The sequence below is a fragment of the Carcharodon carcharias genome, chromosome 1 (assembly GCF_017639515.1).
Source record: "Carcharodon carcharias isolate sCarCar2 chromosome 1, sCarCar2.pri, whole genome shotgun sequence".
In the NCBI taxonomy this organism is placed as follows: Eukaryota; Metazoa; Chordata; class Chondrichthyes; order Lamniformes; family Lamnidae; genus Carcharodon; species Carcharodon carcharias.
In genome coordinates this window covers 72,542,956-72,562,418 of record NC_054467.1, presented here as the reverse complement: position 1 = coordinate 72,562,418, position 19,463 = coordinate 72,542,956, and the positions used below count along the sequence as shown (strand labels likewise).

At 43.8% G+C, this 19,463-nt stretch overlaps 1 protein-coding gene across 1 annotated transcript in view; it reads left to right on the top strand.

Annotated features, from left to right (window-relative positions):
• Positions 1 to 19,463, top strand: part of dchs2 (dachsous cadherin-related 2) — a 161,793-nt gene that overhangs the window by 33,629 nt on the left and 108,701 nt on the right. Inside the window, exons 2-4 of the mRNA XM_041178823.1 lie at positions 2,495 to 2,686; positions 5,638 to 5,869; positions 7,194 to 7,430. Of these exons, the coding sequence (XP_041034757.1) occupies positions 2,495 to 2,686; positions 5,638 to 5,869; positions 7,194 to 7,430 (661 nt within the window). The remainder of the gene's footprint in view (positions 1 to 2,494; positions 2,687 to 5,637; positions 5,870 to 7,193; positions 7,431 to 19,463) is intronic.

Below are 19,463 nucleotides of genomic sequence, written 5' to 3'. Positions count from 1 at the left end.
GTGGGAGAGAGAGAGTGAGTGGGAGAGAGAGAGTGAGTGGGAGAGAGAGAGAGTGAGTGGGGGAGAGAGAGAGTGAGTGGGAGTGAGAGAGAGTGAGTTGGAGAGAGAGAGAGTGAGTGGGAGAGAGACAGCGGGAGAGAGATAGAGAGTTAGCGAGAGAGATCGAGAGTTAGCGAGAGAGAGAGAGTTAGCGAGCGAGAGATAGTGAGTGGGAGCGAGAGATAGAGAGTGAGTGGGAGCGAGAGATAGAGAGTGAGTGGGAGCAAGGGAGAGAGAGTGGGAGCGAGAGAGAGTGGGAGAGAGAGTGGGAGCGAGAGAGAGTGGGAGAGAGAGTGAGTGGGAGAGAGAGGGAGTGGGAGAGAGAGAATGATTGAGTGAGAGAGGGTGTGAGTGGGAGAGAGAGATGGTGAGTGAGTGCGAGAGAGAGAGGGTGAGTGAGTGGGAGAGAGGGTGACTGAGTGGGAGAGAGAATGCGTGAGTGTGGGGGAGAAAGTGAGTGAGTGTGGGAGAGAGAGTGAGTGTGTGAGAGAGTGAGTGAGTATGAGAGAGAGAGTGAGTGAATGGGAGAGCGACAGTAAGTGAATGTGGGAAAGGGTGTGAGTGTTGCAGAGAGAGAGACTGAGCATGTGAGAGTGAGTGTGGGCGAGAGAGAGGAGTGTTGGAAGTGTGTGTGTGTGTCTGGCTCACTTGCAGTCTCAACTTTCCCACTCACCCTCATCCCTGCACACCAATACACAATCACATCCACTCACAGTTAGTGAGGGTGAGTGAGTGAGCATTAAGAGATTGGGAGTGAGCCAGACAAATAGACTGTCTCCCTTACACTCTAATGGTGATCTTTATTAATTACTCTTTTTTAAAATTGTCAATTTATAGCTTTGACAGTGCATTTTTACATTTGTAAGTAGTTTCTTTTCTTCATATGTCAAAATTATTTTGAAATTGATGTTTAATGTTGTGCCAAACCTTATCTTTGCTCATTGGCCCCTTGAGTGAGAAAAAAAATGTAAATGTGACACCGCCCCCCCCAAGTGAAAAGGTTGGATAAACCTATTGTAGGTAGCTTCATGTTGATTCAAGTTCACTGCCTGCAAGTCCTCTCTAATAGGAATCAGAGTGACAGCCCACTATGTTTAGGAACAGTTCCTGAAGTGTGATAAAGGCTTCTGATTTGGTGGGGGTGGGCGGTGGGTGTTTCCCATCTCCTCCCCCTCCTCCTGGCCACACAAAGTAAAAAGCTTGCCTTAAATGGCCTCTTCTGGTCCCACATGCTCTGTCTTCACCTGGAGCAACTCCGCTCAAGCCCATGTTAAAATTGCAGTTCAGGGCCCAGTTATGTCATCGGACCTCAATCTATTAAAATGCTGCTTCAGCTTGTCCCTTCACTTCCTCTCTCCTCATCGTTCAAGGGCCCAAACACTCCTTTCAAGTGAAGCAGCATTTCACTTGCATTTCCCCCAACTTAGTCTGCTGCATTCGTTGCTCCCAATGCAGTTTCCTCTACATTGGAGAGACCAAACGCAGACTGGATGACCGCTTTGCAGAACACCTTCGGTCTGTCTGCAAGAATGACCCAGACCTCCGTGTCGCTTACCATTTCAACACTCCACCCTGCTCTCTTGCCCACATGTCTGTCCTTGGCCTGCTGCATTGTTCCAGTGAAGCTCAACGCAAACTGGAGGAACAGCACCTCATCTTCTGACTAGGCACTTTACAACCTTCTGGACTGAATATTAAGTTCAACGATTTTAGATCTTGAACTGTCTCCTCCATCCCCACCCCCTTCCCATTTTTTCCCCCTCCTTTTTGTTTTTTCCAATAATTTATATAGATTTTTTCTTTTCCCACCTATTTCCACTAATTTTAAATGTATTTCTGCCATTGTTTATTTCTACCTTTTAGTATTCCCCCACCACCACTAGAGCTATCTGTACCTTATCTGTCCTGTCTTATACTCTTAATTAACACATTCCTTTAGATAATATCACCACCTTCAACACCTCTTTGTTCTTTTGTCTGTGACAGCTTTTGGTTATCTCCTCCTATCACTGGCTGCTTGTCCCAAAACCACCACCCCTTAAACCAGCTATATTTCATCCCTTTCCTAACTTTACTTAGTTCTGTTGAAGGGTCATGAGGATTCGAAATGTCAACTGTACTCTTCTCTGCCGATGCTGCCAGACCTGCTGAGTTTTTCCAGGTATTTCTGTTTCTGTTTCTGTTTTGGATTTCCAGCATCCGCAGTTTTTTGTAGTTATCCAAGTAGTATTTGAGTAGTCCATTGTAATGAACTCTTTTTCTAAAGTACAATTCATCCTGGCCATTTCTGGGAAGGTTTATTCAAGGCTACAACATGGTTTGACTCTTTATGATAATATGTTAGTTGAATTATATTTCAAGTGCTCAAAAACATGCATTGTTTTGAACAGCTGAAACGGTTGCTTTCTAACTGTAGTTTCTTCTCAAATATATTCTTTTCTCCCTTTGCTGGCAGGTTAGTGCAAGAGATGCAGACAGTGGTCATTTTGGTACCATCCGTTACTCTCTTTATGAGGGTGTTAACAAGTATGAAAAATCACACTTCTTCACTATTGACAGCTCTACTGGTAAAGTCTGTACAGCTCAGAATATGGATCGAGATGATGGACCTCCAATTTATGATTTGTTAGTGATGGCTGAGGATGGGGTAAGTTAAATCTTGTATTTATAAATCCTTGGTTCCTCCTAACTCTCTGAGTAAAACTAGAATTTGTCCTCTTTGTGTAAAACCACAAGAAATATATAAGGCATGAACTCTTCAACTTTTTTGAGGTAATTTTGAAAGCGTACTAACTGATGTCTTGCAAGTCCTATTGGCATGTATGGTAGGGGAGCAGAACACACAGCTCAGAAGAAAATTGCAAAGTGAGAAGGAACTTAGGTAGGAATGATTTTAAGCTGTTCTTTATATTTTATTATGTATTTTAAATGTCTGCATTAGTCTCATTTCATTTAGTTATGCTTCTCTCTAAAATCAAAATCAATTAGACAACCAAATAAATGGTGGCAAGTTCAGGAAGAGCTGTAAAATTATTTAAGTGTGGAGGAAGATTCTTAATTATAGTCTTGTATTTAAATTGGTCTTTGGCAATAACAGTGGGTTTCATCCTCCTGGGGATTGTCTGATCACCATTGATGAGATGGACAAGAATCTTTGTCACAGGTTCCTGAATTAACCACACGTCTGTGCATTTTCTCCCTATTCTGGTAGGTGGTCGGAGAAAAGGAGGAAGAAGGGTGGGGATATAGGGACATCCAGTAAGAAGTGAGGCAAGGGTGTATGACCTGATGGCCTTTTCTCATCCTGAATACACAACACAAGTTAACACAACACATCTGACTGCCTAAAATAAAGGCAAAATACTGCGGATGCTGGAAACCTGAAACAGAGCTGTGAAGAAGAGTCATACGGACTTGAAACGTTAACCACATGTGACTACCTGACTGTTATACTTGTTCTTTAGATCCACCCCAACCACATCAGTTGATGTTTCACATATCTTGGCACAAAGGAAATTACTTCTGAGGGGGGCGTCTCAAGGGAGTATTAGCATATCGGCTGCTTTTGCCCTGGCTCAGCCATCTGTAAGTGAATGTGGGAACTTGTCTTTTCAGAGTCTGCCTCAGGGCACCTATGGTGACCATGCAGTATGAAGCTGGTACAGGCCAGAACTGCTTTGGTCGCTTGTGACCTGAAACTTGCAGGCTCTTTGCAGGCATGCTGATGTTTGGGGATGTCCCTGAGGAGTGGCACAGAGGGCAGTTCTCCTCACAAGGGTCTCATGCAGGTCAGTTTTGACTGGCAGCTATCAAAAAGTGAGGCAGGTGTTGGGGAGAGGGTGGTGGCAAGGTGGTAGTTAGGTGCTTGCTTGAACCACACTCGTCAATGGACTGGGCTTATGCTGGCATCTTACCCTTCCACTTATGGGGTGTCAGGGGAGGGGGTGAAATATCAATCTGGAGAGGTTGGTTGGAAAGGGGTTTTAAAATTCTGAATCTCAGGGAGTGGTTTGAGGGGTAAAGTTTTTAAACCTGATTGGGGGGCAGGGATGGAGGACATAAAGTTTATGAACTTAGGTGGAAGGAGGAGGAACAAGGTCTATGGACCTGTGGTGGAATACTCTCCGCTTGCTTGGATGAGTGCAGCTCCAACAACACTCAAGGAGCTTGAGACCATCCAGGACAAAGCAGCCCAATTGATTGGCACCCCATCCACAAACTTTCCCTCCCCCCACCACTGATGCACAGTGGCAGCAGTGTGCACCATCTACAAGATACACTGCAGGAGCTCACCAAACCCCCTTGGACAGCACCCTCCAAACTCATGACCACTTCCATCTAGAAGGACAAGGACAGCAGATGCATGGGAACATCACCACCTGGAAGTTACCCTCCAAGCCACTCACCATCCTGACTTAGAAATATATTGCCATTTCTTCACTGTCACAGGGTCAAAATCCTGGAACTCCCTCCCTAACAACACTGTGGGTATACCTGTATCACATGAACTGCAGTGGTTCAAGAAGTCAGCTCACCACCACCTTCTCAAAGGCAATTAGGGATGGGCAATAAATGCTGGCCTCGCCAGCAATACCCACATCCAATGAATGAATTAAAAAATAGGGTGGAGATGAACTGTCTGAGCCGGGGATATAAATATCTAACTCTGATTAGTGGTTGGATTGGCTAACTGAACTGGAATGATTTGGAGTGAGTAGATTATATGAACGTGGAGTGGGGTGCGATGAAATGTGTGCCCTTTGTATTGTGACTTTAAGCAGGAAAAGTGACTGTGAATTTGTGCATGATAGGGGAAGGATGGTAAGGTGCCTATACTTTTGGTGGCTGGGGTTGGAGGATGGACTTAGAGGGGGTAAAATGTATGAAACTGGGGATAAGTGGGAGGGGCTAGATTATGTGTAAAACTCTGGGTTTAGAAAGGGCCGTGAAAAGCCTGCCAAGTGTGGGATTTTAACTTGTACATACACAGGTTGCGGCGAGTGCTGGACTCACCAGTAAAACATTGCATCGATCAGTAGAGGAGCAACAGGGACCCAAGAATATTTTTTTTCAGATTTTTTTGAACAGGAATGAGCCTCGTTGCTGTAGGGGAAAATCTTGGACATCCCTGCCTTGAGACCTCTCTCCTTTTCCCTGAATTGTGATATCCACTTAAATTAAGGCACTCTCCGCCACCACCCCCCCCCCCCCCACCACCCCACCCGCCTCAGGTCCCTGGCACCTTCCTGCTAACCAAAATCCTGTTCCCACCACCAATTGGAAGCTTATATTGCTGTTTAATAAAAGTGACATTTGAAAACTGTGGGTGGGTACCTAGCATCACAGGTCCTCATCCATGCCCCAGTATTCAAAACATTACAGGTGGTAACAAAGAGGAAAATCCTGTCTGAACTGTTACCTTTCAACATATTTTAGTTCATATTCATCTAAAATAGCAGCATACATTATTGTTGCAAGCTATTAATATGGTGTAGCAGGCATCACTGATGTTAGCCAGAACTCCCAATTTTCGCATACAGCAGCATGCGATTACATAAATGTTACATTAGTGTCAATTACACTATCTTTTTTCTGTAGGGTGGTTTGAGTGCTCAGTCATTTATCCACTTGGAGCTACAAGATATCAACGATAACCAACCTGTATTCAACCCACTGACATACATAACCAGTATCAGCAGCCATACACAGCCTGGAACAGAGATTATAAATGTGATTGCCTCTGACAGGGATTCTGGAATCAATGGACAAGTGTCATATGAACTTCTAGCTGGAAATTTTTCTTCTCTGTTCTCTGTAGACTCCACGACAGGTATAATAAGTTTACTTCTTTTGATTTGGATTTTACATTGTTCACACTGTAATGTTGCAATAGTAATCAGATAATTCAATTCTGGCCAATTAAACTTCCTGTTAGATAAGTTAGACAAAACTAATTCTTGTTAGATAAAACTGATAAAGTTTTGTACTAACTCTACCTCTCCATTTTTAAACCTTTTTAGTTCATGGCATGTACCAGCTCTTGACTGAAAAGGTGGGCCCTTGCCAATGCATAGCTAATGTCTGGAAAATTGACACTACAAACTTACGTTCTTCTGAAAACTACCTTACATCTGCTCATTGCTGCCTAAGCTATCTAGCTATGATTGAGAATTTGATGTGTATCCCGGTTGTGAGTTTGCATCTTTCCGTATTTTGTGTTAAGATTTATGACTCTTATCCAGAACAGGCACAGTAATTTTGATACCTGTGCCATTTTAGCGTGTTAGCAATAGTGATGTTTTCCCACCAGTAATTTCATCATTTGATGATTCATTATTACAACATGATTTTCAACTGTGCCCAAGATCAATCATTATTAAAACTAATTTCTTTAATGATGGATTTATTTTCTTAAATCCACTATATTTCTCTTATTGTAAGGGTGGAACACACCAGCCTATGCATCTTGAAAGGTAAGCTCAAAGATGTTTCTTTATTGAGAAATGAGGTACAGCAAGCCCTCAGTTAAAATTATGGCTGCAGATATTTCTTGCCCTGAAAAACCAGTGTCCAAGTTGAAATACTGTATCGTACATGTGCAGCACTGTGCATTCCTAGCTGGACTAACATACAAAACAAAATAAAATCACTGAATATAACAGAAATATTATATAAATTCAAAGTAGATAACATTAAATCACCCAAACAAGCCCTGAGTAGCACAGCTTCTGTGTCTTACCTGCAGTTTCCTGAAACTCTACTCAACTTTTTGCTTGCTTTCCTTTCCCAATCTATGGGCGGATTTTCCGGCCCCGACACCAGCGGGCATCGTTGCGGGCAGGATGGGAAAGTATGGAGAGCCGTTAAAAATTGAATTTACGATCATATTCAAGAGTCAGGAACAGAAAATGTTAGCCAAGGCTGAATAAGAATTTTGTGTAAACAAAGGAAAGAGAAAACCTTCAGGAGTATATTATTTTCATCGTTTCAGGAGCACATATTGCATGCTCACTCTTCTTTCCGTTCATTTAAATGGGCTAAAAGCAGGACCGCAGGAGACACTTTCCCATGTCACTTGTTGTTAAATCCCTCAACTATGTCAGTTTAAACTTCATAACATAGAAGCTAATATTAATGTGTTTTTTGTTTTCTAGGTGCAGTGTGTTTAACTTCTGTCCTCAGTCACTTACAGCTTTCCAGTGTACAGTTGAAAATTGCTGCACGAGATGGTGGGAACTTGACTTCGTTTATCAATGCAACTGTAACTGTTCACATTCTTCAAAGTTCCCTTGCTCCGACAATGTTTGAGAGATCTTATTATTCCTTCACTATACTAGAAAATGCCCCTGTAGGAAGTACTGTTGGAACAGTACAAATTGCAAATATCCTAGGTGGGTTTTGGATGCCAAACCCTCTTCAGAGACAAATCAAGCTATGTTTCACCCATGTGTATGAACTTTGACATATAATTCACAAACCATATCAGACTTCTAAATGTTCACTAGCTTGGGACTGATTATGCTGTGCCTGCCCCTGAATGAGAGGTCAGCTCATTAGTGAATGAGAGGTCAGCTCATTAGTGAATTAGAGGTCAGCTCATTAGCATGATTTTATGGTAATCCCACTACATAGTAGAATTAGGGCTGAAATTTCAAGCACTGGTAGTGACCATTGAGGGCTGGCAGCATTTTCTATGCATTATGAACCTCCCACCTACTATTCAGCACTTTCTTTATTTGAAATGCCCGCTAACTAAAGCCTAGAGGGAAAGAAGAGAATGACTTCTAAAGTTAAAATAAGGTGCAGATATTGTAGAGCACCTGGAAGAGAGACAATTTGATCTAGGAGGCAGTCACACCCCTTAGGTTATGTAGTGATGCTTGTCTGATTAGTGGTCAGGGACAGGAGGGTTTGACTGCAAGTCAGGCAATTAAGAGGACCCGAGGTGTAGTGCTGGAGGAGCCTTAGCCTTAGCCCTTATCCAACAGGTACAAGGTATTTGCCAACCATGTGAAAGGGCTAAAGAGATGAGCGAACGGTCCATGGCAACGGTACAGGAGGCCATTCAAGTGATAGGAGTAAAAAAGAATGTAGTAGTGATAGGGGAGAGTATGCTCTGTTTTCTGCAGCCGCAGTTGGGCGCTTTGAAGACTGTATTGCCTGCCCAGAGCCAAAGTTAAGGATATTTCCTCATAGCTGGAGATGAGAATCCTGTTGTCCTGTTCCACATAGAAGCCAACAACATAGGTAGAACTAGGAATGAAGTTTTGCTGAGGGAACTTGAAAATCAGAAGCTCACATAATTTCTGGATTCTTGGCATAAGGACAAAGAGATTACAAGGTTAAATATGTGACTGAAAGAATGGTCAAGGAGGCTGGAGGTTTGAGTATTGACGCCAGTGCTGCAGGAGGAGGGAGTTGTTCCGTTGGGATGGACTCTACTTAAATCTGGATCCAGACCCTGGAACTTATTAAAGGATCCATCCGTTAACATTGGGAGGCAGGGCAAATTGACTCTTTCTTATAGAGCGTTGTGGGTTGTTTGATTTGAATGTTGTTGATTGTTTTAGGATGTTGTGGATTGTCTCAGCTGCTGTTGTGCAATTTGTTACAACTGCCAAAATGTGAGCTGAGTTTTTAGAGCAGGTTGCTGGATGTGGATTGACCTGATGCCTCGTCAGTGAGATGGAAGCGCGTAATAAAAAGATATATTTTTTCAGTATGGTAGTTAGACCATCAACTAGGCAGGGACAAGCCTCAGGGAAGAACTGGGTAATTTTAATATTGTTGGGTTTAACAGACTGTGGTGGAAGGATGTGCTCTCTTGAGTGCCCCCTTCACTTGTTATTTACTGTAGCTGCATGCTAACTGTGTACCTTGCACAAGTTTTTCTGAACATCAACATTTAAAATTTTTCATGCCTTAAAAGTTATTCTGCTTATCTATTCTTACAACCAAAGTGAATAACCTCACACAAGAACACAGGAAATAAGAGCAGGAGTAGACCATATGACCCATTGAGTCTGCTCTGCCATTCAGTACGCTCATGGACGATTTTGGGCCTTAACTCCACTTTCTTGCCCTCTCCTCATATCCCTTGATTCCATGACAGACCAAAAATCTGTCTGTCTCAGCCTTAAACATATTCAACGATGGAACATCCACAACCCTATAGGGCAGAGAATTCCACAGATTTACAACACTTTGAGTGAAGTAATTTCTTCTCATCTTAGTCCTAAAGATCAGCCCCTTATCTTGAGACTGTGCCCTCATGTTTTAGATTCTCTGACCTGCGGGAATAACCTCTCGGCATCTACTCTATCAAGTCTCTTCAGAATCTTGAATGTTACAATGAGATCGTCTGTCATTCTTCTAAATTCCAGAGAATATAGGTCCATTTTACTCAGCCTCTCATCAAAGGACAAACACCTCATCCTAGGGAACCTTCACTATACGATTTTCCCGGACACTGGTCTCAGCTCGGTTTAAGTGGAGCTCATCCCAATGGAATAAACTTATTCTTTCATAGGATGTGGGAGCCACTGGCAAGGCCAGTATTTATTGCCCATCCCTGATTGCCCATGAACTGAGTGGCTTGCCACACCATTTCAGAGGCTATTTAAGAGTCAACCAAATTGCTGTGATCTGGAGTCACATATAGGCCAGCCCAGACGAGGTAAGGACAGCAGATTTCCTTCTGCAAAGGGCATTAGTGAACCAGATGGGTTTTTATGACAATCAACAATGGTTTCAAGGTCAATATTACTGAGACTAGCTTTTCAATTCCATGTTATTAATTGCATTTAAATTCCACCATCTGCTGTGGTGGAATTTGAACCCTTGTCCTCAGAGAATTATTCTGGGCGTCTGGATTACTAGTCCAATGTCATTACCACTACGCCACCATCTCCCCCAGCTCACTATTCCCTGAGTACTGATGCCTGTGCCCCATTAATCAAACCCCTTCATCCCACACCAGTCTTTGAGCCATGCACTTAATTCTCTAATCTGTTTGACCCCATGCCAATTGACACCTGGCTCAGGTAACAATCCAGAGATGATTACCTTTGATGTTCTGTGTTTTAATTTGGACTGTCATTCCTCAATTTCTCTTAGCAGAACATCATTCCTGGTTCTACCTATGTCATTAGTTCCTATGTGGACCGCAACAACTGGACCCTTCCCCTCCCATTCCAAGTTACGCTCTAGTTACAAGGGGATGTCCTTAACCTTGGCACTGGGCAGGTAACACAACCTTTGGAGCTCCTGGTTGCAGCTGCAGAGAACAGTATCTTATGCCCTTGATTATACTGTCTTATATCACTGTTGCATTCCTCTTTGCTCCCCCCACTTGAGTAGCATCATTCACCATGGTGCCATGGTCAGTCCACTCATCCACCTGCAGTTCTTCTCCTCACCCACACAGGTACCTGCTGGACAAAGTCAGGGGCTGAGGCTCCTCCATTACTAAATGCTGATTCTCCATAACTGCCTGACGTGTATTCACACCCTCCTGTCACTAAACAATTGACTAACTCTAAAGCTCTATTTAACCTAAGGGCTGTGATCGCCTCCTGGAAGACAGTGTTTAGATAACTTTCCCCCTTCCTGATGCATTGCAGTGATTGCAGCTCAGCCTCCAGCTCAGTGACTCCGAGCCAAAGTTCCTCAAGCTGTAGATACTTACTTCAGCCATGGTTTCCCTAGATCACACTGGCGTCAGGGAGCTCCCACGTTCTGCATTTGCAACACATCACTGCCTTGCCATCTTTATTATGTGTTAATTAATTTATTACTTTTTAAAAATTAATTTATAATTAATAAACCCTACTACTCTCAATAAGCTTTACTACTACAAGTACTAATAAATTACGAGTTCTTCACATTGTATGCCATCTGCCACCTTGTTGCCCACTCACCTAACTCGTCTATCTCTTTGCAACCTTTTTGTGTCCTCCTCACAGCTTCCATCCCCACCTAGCTTTGTATCATTAACAAACTTAGATACATTACTCCTGTCTCTTTGTTTAAGCAATTAATATAAATTGTAAATAGCTGAGGCCCCAGCACTGGTCTCACTTCATTAGTTACAACCTGCCAATTTAAAAATGGCCTGTTTGTCCCTACTCTTTGCTTCCTGTCCTTTAACCAATCCTCTGTCCATGTTAATGTATCACCCCTAACTCCATTAACCCTTATCTTGTGTATTAAACTTTTGTGTGGCATCTTAATGAATGCCTTTTGGAAATCCAAGTATTATCCATTTAACCTATAGTAACATCCTCAAAAAACTCTAATTAATTTGTCAAACATGACTTCCCTTTCAAAAGAACCATGTTTACTCTGATCATGTTATGATTTTCTAAGTGCATTGTTAAGACTTACTTAATAATAGATTCCAGCAATTTCCTGAGAAGTGATGTTGGGCTAACTTGCTTGTAGTTCCCTGTTTTCTCTCTCCCTCTTTGAATGGTGGTGTTACATTTACATTTCCAATCCACTGGGACTGTTCTAGAATCTAGGGAATTCTTGAAAATCATAACCACTGCACCCAATATCTCTGCAGTTATCTCTTTTAGAACCCTAGAATGTAAACTATCAGGTCTTGGGAATTGGTCAGGTTATAGTCCCTTAAGTTTTTCCAGTATATTTTCCCTGCTGATATTAATTACCTTAATTTCCTCACTCTTATTAGCCCCTAAGTTACCCTCTATTTCTGTTATGTAACTTGCATCTTCTACTGTGTTGCCAAAAAGAGCAATAAGCCCCAAGGCTTGGAAGAATTTTAAAATTCAACAAAGGATGACTACAAAATTGATTAAGAAAGAGAAAACAGGATATGAGAGTAAAGTAGCTAGAGAAGTAAAAACAGATAGTGGAAGCTTTAATAGGCATGCAAAAATGAAGAGATTAGGTGTGGGTCCCTTAGAGGCAGGAAGAGGCGAAATGAGGAATAAGGATTTCTTTAGGCAGAAATTTAATAGACATGTGGGTGTGGGCAGGGGTTTTAAATCACCCAGAAAATGTCAGCAGGTTGGAAATTCAACATGATCCGACTCACTTTGGCATTTACCGGAGCATGTTTAGTGGCATGCTGGAAACCCTATGGAGCTGTCAGGTCTCTAATCTTAGTATGCTAAGAGGCAATTAATTCAGACTATAACCCTGAATTTGGCTTGAACAAGCAGCGCACTGTTTACCTGAAACATATGAAACTTGTCAGGGTCAGCAAGCAAGAGCATAATAGGGATTCATTGCTCTGTACAGTTGACAGGTTGGAAAGCCTTTCAAGAGTGAAACTGTGCAGCTGCTTCCTTGTCTGCTTGAAATAAGGTTTGTGCTCACAGAACTTGTTCTGAGAGTGTGCTTTCACTGCTTTACAGGTGATTTCCATCATTTGGAAGTTATTTCTGTTACCTTAAGCTATACTCGCCTTGAACTGTACTTTCCTACTGTCAACTTATGCAGCTCTATCTTGGACCTCTGATGGGAAACAAGAGAAGTAGCAACACTGAATTCTCAGCCACATGCTGCTTTATAGGTCACAAGGAATGGGCACAGAGCTCCAGCTCACAGGAGACACATCCTTCAGCACAGGGTATATAATCAGGGAATCATCTTCCTTGACATGATGGACCAATGGTGCCTCAGGAGGCTCAGATTTTCATGGCAGGCCATTGCTGGCAGCCTTCTGGAACAACATCTCTTTCCTGGTGGAGCAGGTGGAAAAGCATTGCCAGTAGCTGTCAAGGTTACCACAGCCCTGAATTTCTTAACCTCTGGTTCCTTCTAGGGATATGCTGGTGATATCCCTGAGACTTCATAATCTGCTGTCCTCAAGTACGGGTTCCCAGGTGACCTGTGCCATGTATGCTAGGGCCACCACCTGCATCCAATTTCTACTGATGAGGTCAGTCAGAACTAAGGGACTCTCACATTTGCTACAGTGACTGGATTCCCATTGGATCAGGGATTCATAGACTGCACACATGTGATTGTCAGGATGCTCTCAGATCAACCAGTGAACTTTGTTCATCAGAAGGGATTTCACTCCATCTTTATTCAGTTGCTATGTAACTACCGCAAGGTTTTCATGCAAGTCTGTGCATGGAAAGCTGCCTTCATTCTGTACCAGTAACATCTGCTACAGGTTTTCGCACCTTGAAGCAGAATCAGCAATGACGCCTGACCTCCAAGGACCTGGCTAATGACACCTGTGAGGCACCCTACCAGTGATACAGAGGAAATGTATAACCAGAGCTACAGGAATACAAAAGCACACAAAGAGGAAGTCATTGGGTTGCTAAACATATGATTCAGGTGCCTGGTCAGATCTGAGGCTATCTTTCAGTATGTACCAGCAAGGGCATCTAGGCTGGTGGTGGCCTGCTGTACCTTGTATAACATCATGTTATAGAGAGAACTGGATCTTTAGGAGGAGGAATGCTGACTGTTCTCCATCCTCAGGAGGAGGAACCTGTTGCATCCTGGATGCCCGTAGTTGCTCAACTGGTTATCTGAACCATTCCTGGATGAGACCACATGTGTGAAGCCTTATGGTGCAACAATGCTAAACCCACTGCCTCTCTCCACTCAAGGCAATTTCCCCTAAAATCAGAAATTGCTTAATCTCAATCATATCCTTTTCTTCTACTGGCCATACTGTTCTTTTTGAGACTAATGACTATTGGAAAGGAGTGTGGCAACAATGGAACTGACTGGACAGGGAAGATTTAAAATAAAGTGCACGATTCATTCATTTTCCAATACGTTATGATAGTGACATTTTTATAATTACCCTTGTGCAACTAAAAGGTCTTTCTTTTCCTATTACTTCTACATGGTGCTACCTCTGTGACTTCAGCAGTGCTGGAAGGAGACTGCTCATTCCCCTGCTGTGATGACTAAGTTGCCCGTGAGGGCCCTGAGAAAGACTGCTCTATCTGCACCTGTGCAGGGGCAAGCTCAGTCATCGGAGCAGCATTTAGGACTGTGACTGAAAGGAGCAAGGGATGAGAAGTGGATCATCTTGAGCTGAGTCCCCACTCCCTTGTTCCCTTACTTTGCCTCCCCATTCATGGCCTACCTGCACTTTCCTGCTAGCAAAGAGCTGGAAAATATTTTGCTGCACTTCAGTGAGGTGCTGAACTGCCATGGCGAGGATTCCCTTTAGTTAAAATATCAGAGTGAGTGTGCAAGCATTGGTGAGGAGAAGCATAGACACAGTTGCCTGCTGTGTGTGTTGGCATCAGAGTGAAGGCCTGAGACATCATGGTGCACATGTTTGAGACAGACTGCTCTAGTCTCTCTATAAGGGTGCACAATGCCTCTGGATAATGCTGCCAGAACCACACTCGTTTCCTTTTGCTGCACCAGAATTGCCTTCTTCATGGGTTACCACGTAGGTTTAGGATCTGTGACCAGCCGAGCAGTGTTTGTTGTGTTCTTTGCCCTCCGACAGAGAACCTCCACCCCCTTCTCTTTCCAACAGCTACTTCTGCTCACTTATGATTTGACAATCTATTTATCTCCTTTGAAGTCCCCATTGAGGTGGTGAAGGCTGTGTATGAGTCATATGACAGTGCTTCCTTAGAGTATGCAACCTGCTCTGAAGTCTCCTCGGCCTCCACCTGTTCCAGTTCCTAGAAATGCTTGAAGGACCAATGGAAGATGAAAGACATTAATTAGTAGTGACATGGGGAAAGTGTAAAAACTCAACATTGTGCAGCTGTTCACATTTCAAGTAGTAATTACAGCTGGTCAACATTAGTGATTGTTATGTGCCAAGTTGGCAGTGTGATTTCTAATTCTGTCATCAGATACCTGAGAGACCCCTTCTCTCCATTACCAATCTGTTGATCTCCAAGGCCATCGCCTCCTCAGTGGGCAAGATGACTATCACTGGAGGGCCACCGCGGCTCTTTAAGGAGGGCAAACAGAGGGCAGAATTTTTTGCTGCGTGGGCGGGCGCACGCCTGACCCACAAGCGTAAAATAGCGCGTGATGACATCGGGTGAGCGTCTTGACGTCATCGCGCAACATTCAGTTGGCGGGCGTGCGCTAAACTTGGAAGTGTGCCCGCCGACAATTAAGAGGAAAATTAAGCCCATTAACAGTGCAATTAACTGATTTTCTGTTGCCTGTCCAACATTACAGGTGGCAGGAGGGCGAATCGGCCAGTGGCCTTTGCATTTTTCATGAAACCTCATCGAAGGGTGGGATGAGGGTTCCGTGATAAAATAAAAATAAATTTCTGTGGATAACATTTCCAATACCTACATTTTCAGGTGACTGATTAGGAAGCTTGGACACTTTTTACTGGGCTCTGTGACCTTTATTTTAGGTTGTTCAGGTCTCCAGCTCCCTGATGCAACTCTCTGACTTCAGGGATCTTTTTGTAAGCACTCGCCCATGACCACACTAACTTAAGTGCTTGCTCCCATCCCAGCAGCACTGAAACTTTCAGAGCGCGCTTCACACTGGCTGGCTGTTAGTCGGCCAGCCAGCATGAAATCATGGTCAGGCGCCAATCGTGATTGGTGTCTGTTCCCCAGCCGATCCCCAGGCCCGCCAACCTAAACATCTTGCCCAGAGTTGAGTATGAAAAATGGATTGTGTGGAGAGCATGGAATGACAGCATTTGCAGAGATTTTTAAAATTTGTATGGCTGGGGAAGTAGTTACAGTTTGATTTTGATGTTAAGAATTAATTCAATGGCTTCAGCTGACGCAATGTGAATGGTTATGATGCCACCATAAATAGATCTCTCAGGGCAGAAGTTCAGTATATGGGTGATGATCTGACTTGAAAGGCCACAGTTATAATGTGAGCATTCCCTCATGTTCCACTTGTGGAGCAGGGGCCACGTCTTCCCTGGCCCATCCTCAAGTGGTTGAGGGTTGTCCAAATTTTCCGTGGAATGTTGAAATCTGGGACTTCACCCACTCGAGTCAGTTACCATGTTGCGGATGGTGATGTTTTGCAGTCAACAAGCAGGTGAGAGGTGGGGCTGTCTACAGTTTGTAGGGTGTGGAGTGTGTTTCAGGCACTGTGGGATTTCAGATGACCAGGTTTTATCTTTGAGGTTTTGTGCCAATGAAAGTGCTTTGTTAGCTATCAGCAGGTTGTGTTCTTTTTTCCTGTGGACATAAGGAGGTTCAGTATGCGCTAGCACTCAAGCCGTGTTGGGTCTCAACATCCCAGAAATGAGCCTCATGAGTTCCTAGAGGTGGATATCTGCTCCATTTGTGTGGTGAGCCAAGTTGAGCAGCAGTACTCTGCTGTTGGATAGACCAGGCTGAGCGAAGCAATATGTTGGATCTGCTGCCCCGGGTCGTATCCACCAGTTTCCATATGAGATTCACTCTAATGTTGGCTCCGGTGTGATGCTGGTAGGTCAATCTTCAGTCAAGAATGGTGCTGAGGTACTTTGGTGTTAGGTCAGGGTGTGTTATTGGCCATAGAACTGGTCATGAAGTTGTTTCCTGGCCTTTGAATTGTTCAGGCGGAATGCTGAAATGACCGTCTTGGCAACTTTTGCTCAAAGTTTCTGTTTTCTGAAGTAGGCTTCCAGAGAACATAGAACTTCAGTGTGTTTTTTTGGTGTCCTGAAGTTCTTTAACATAGAAAGCCAGGGCCAAGTTGTCAGCATTTGCGAAAATTCATGACTTTGTGGAAGGGAGGTCACAAGTATATATGTTGAAGAGAGCCAGTGTGAGAACGGAGCCTTATCGGAGCTCGTTGTTGATTATGCATGGGCGGCTGATTTGATCTCCAGGATCACATTGAACTGTCAGTTGTTGACCATGGAGTTGATTAGTTGTAGGGCTTCCATGCAGCAGATGATTTTGGAGAGATTCAGCAGCATACCTGTGTGCCACACTGTGTCATAGCAGGATAAGCCATCAAAGGCGGTTCCTATCTTCAGGCCATTCTGGAGACCAGCCTCATTATATGAGGTCAGTATCAGGACCTGGTCAGAGCAGTTCTGTATACAAAAACCTGCCTGTTGGGGGTGGGGGGGTGCGTATCACTGCTTCCTGTTTAGCAGGCATTCCAGGACCTTATAATGTTATTGAGAGCAGTGCAATGGAGCGGTAGCTGCTTGGGCCATCGAGTGGTTTCCGTGGCTTGGCAATGGTGCCTTTGCTGTGGTTTGTGTGCTTTGATATGGCTATTGGCTTAGGGATAGGTGCAAGGGAAAGAGGCAAGAGAGCCAGAGCAGTGGAAGCCAAGGATAGGGGCATTGCCACAGGTAATAGTCTGAGAAGAGTGTCCTCTGCAGTCACTGTCGCCATGAAGCAGTTTGGGAAGAGTGTCCTCTGTAGTCACTGTCGCCGTGAAGCAGGCTTGGAAGAGTGTCTTCTGCAGTCACCATCGCCGTGAAGCAGTCTGGGAAGAGTGTCTTCTGCTATCAGTGTCGCCAAGTGGAAAAAAACAAAGTGACATCACAGGAAAACTGTAAGTTCATTGGTTGGTAAGTAACTGCTAGTTTGAATTACCTATTCTAAGTTGATTTCAGATTAAAGGTGACTTCTGGGGTCCAGCGTTGGAGGCCTAACACTTCAGCTTCAAATCAGCAGCGAGAGCGAGTTCCAGTTGATTTTAAAAAGTGTATTTTGAATCTCTATTCTAACTTGCTTTCAGTTTAAAGGTAAAAAGGAGAAATTTTTACAGATTGATAAACTAAAGACCAGTAGGAAATTTAAAAACAAATTGAAAAACTAATTAAATAAAATAGAGATACAGGGCCAGGCGATGCATTGTAGCTGCATGATATGGTAGCTGGTGGACCCCATTGTGGTTCCTAGTGACTAAATCCGTAGCAAATGTTGGTTGCTCGAGGAACTCCAGCTCAGAGTTGATGAGCTGGAGTCTGAGCTTTGGACACTGCGACACATCAGGGAGGGGGAAAGTTACCTGGACACTGTGTTTCAGGAGACAGTCACACCCCTTAGATCAATTACCTTAAATTCGGCCAGCGGTCAGGGACAGGAGGATGTGACTATGAGTGAGGCAGGTAGAGGCATCCAGGAAGTAGTACTGCAGGAGCCTCAGCTCTTACCCATATCCAACAGGTTTGAGATTCTTGCTCCCTGATGGGACGAGAGCAGGGACTGTAGGGAGGATGAGCAAACTGACCATAGCATTGTGGTACAGGAAGCCATTCAAGTAGGGGGAGAAAAGAAAAATGTAGTTGTAATCGGTGATAGTATAGTTAGGGGAATAGATACTGTTCCCTGTAGCCAGGATCGAGAGCCCCGAAGGCTGTGTTGCCTACCTAGTGCTAGAGTTAAGGATATCTCATCTGGGCTGCAGAGGAACTTGGAGTGGGAACGGAAAGATCCAGTTGTCGTGATCCACGTAGGTACCAACGATATAGGTAGAATGAAGAAAGAGGTTCTGCTGAGGGAATACGAGCAGCTAGGGGCTAAATTAAAAAGCAGAACCAAAAAGGTAATAATCTCCGGATTACTACCTGAGCCACTAGCTAATTGGCACAGTGGGCCAATAGGATTAAAGAGGTAAATGCATGGCTCAAAGATTGGTGTGAGAGAAACGGGTTCAAATTCATGGGACATTGGCACCAGTTCTGGAGAAGGAGGGAGCTATTTTGTTTGGATGGGCTTCACTTGGATCATGCTGGGACCAGTGTCCTAGCGAATCACATAACTAGGGTTGTAGTTAGGGCTTTAAACTAAATAGTCAGGGGAGGGTTCAGTTGCATGGAAATATAAAAAAAATCAAAGTTTAAGGAAAGGGTAAGAGTGCAGGTTAGTGATGAGGCTGATTGTTATCAAAAAGTGAAGGGAAGGGACAGAGTGCGTGAACGCCATATTGCACCAAAGAATCATATAAGAGTAGGGAAAATTGACAATAGGGCAAACTTAAAGGCTTTTATCTGAATGCGCGTAGCATTCGGAATAAAAGTGATGAGTCGACAGCGCAAATAGAGATAAATAGGTATGATTTGGTGGCAATTACTGAGACATAGTTACAGGGAGAACAGGTATGGGAGTTGAATATCCAAGGGTACTCAGTGTCTCGGAAGGATAGGCAGGAAGGAAAAGTAGGCAGTGGGCTTTGTTAGTAAAGGAAGAGATCAGTGCTATAGTGAGGAATGATATAGGCACTGGAGAGTAAAATATAGAATCAGTTTGGGTAGAAATAAGAAACAGCAAGGGAAAGAAGTCCCTGGTGGGAGTAATCTATAGGTCCCCAAACAGTAGTTCAGCAGTAGCGCACAGCATAAACCAGGAAATACTGGGAGCATGTAAGAAAGGCACGGCAACATTCAAGGGTGATTTTGATATGCATGTAGACTGAACTAATCAAATTGGTAAGGATAACCTCGAGGGAGAGTTCATAGAGTGTATTAGAGATTGTTTCTTGGAGCAATATGTTGTGGAACCAACCAGGGAGCA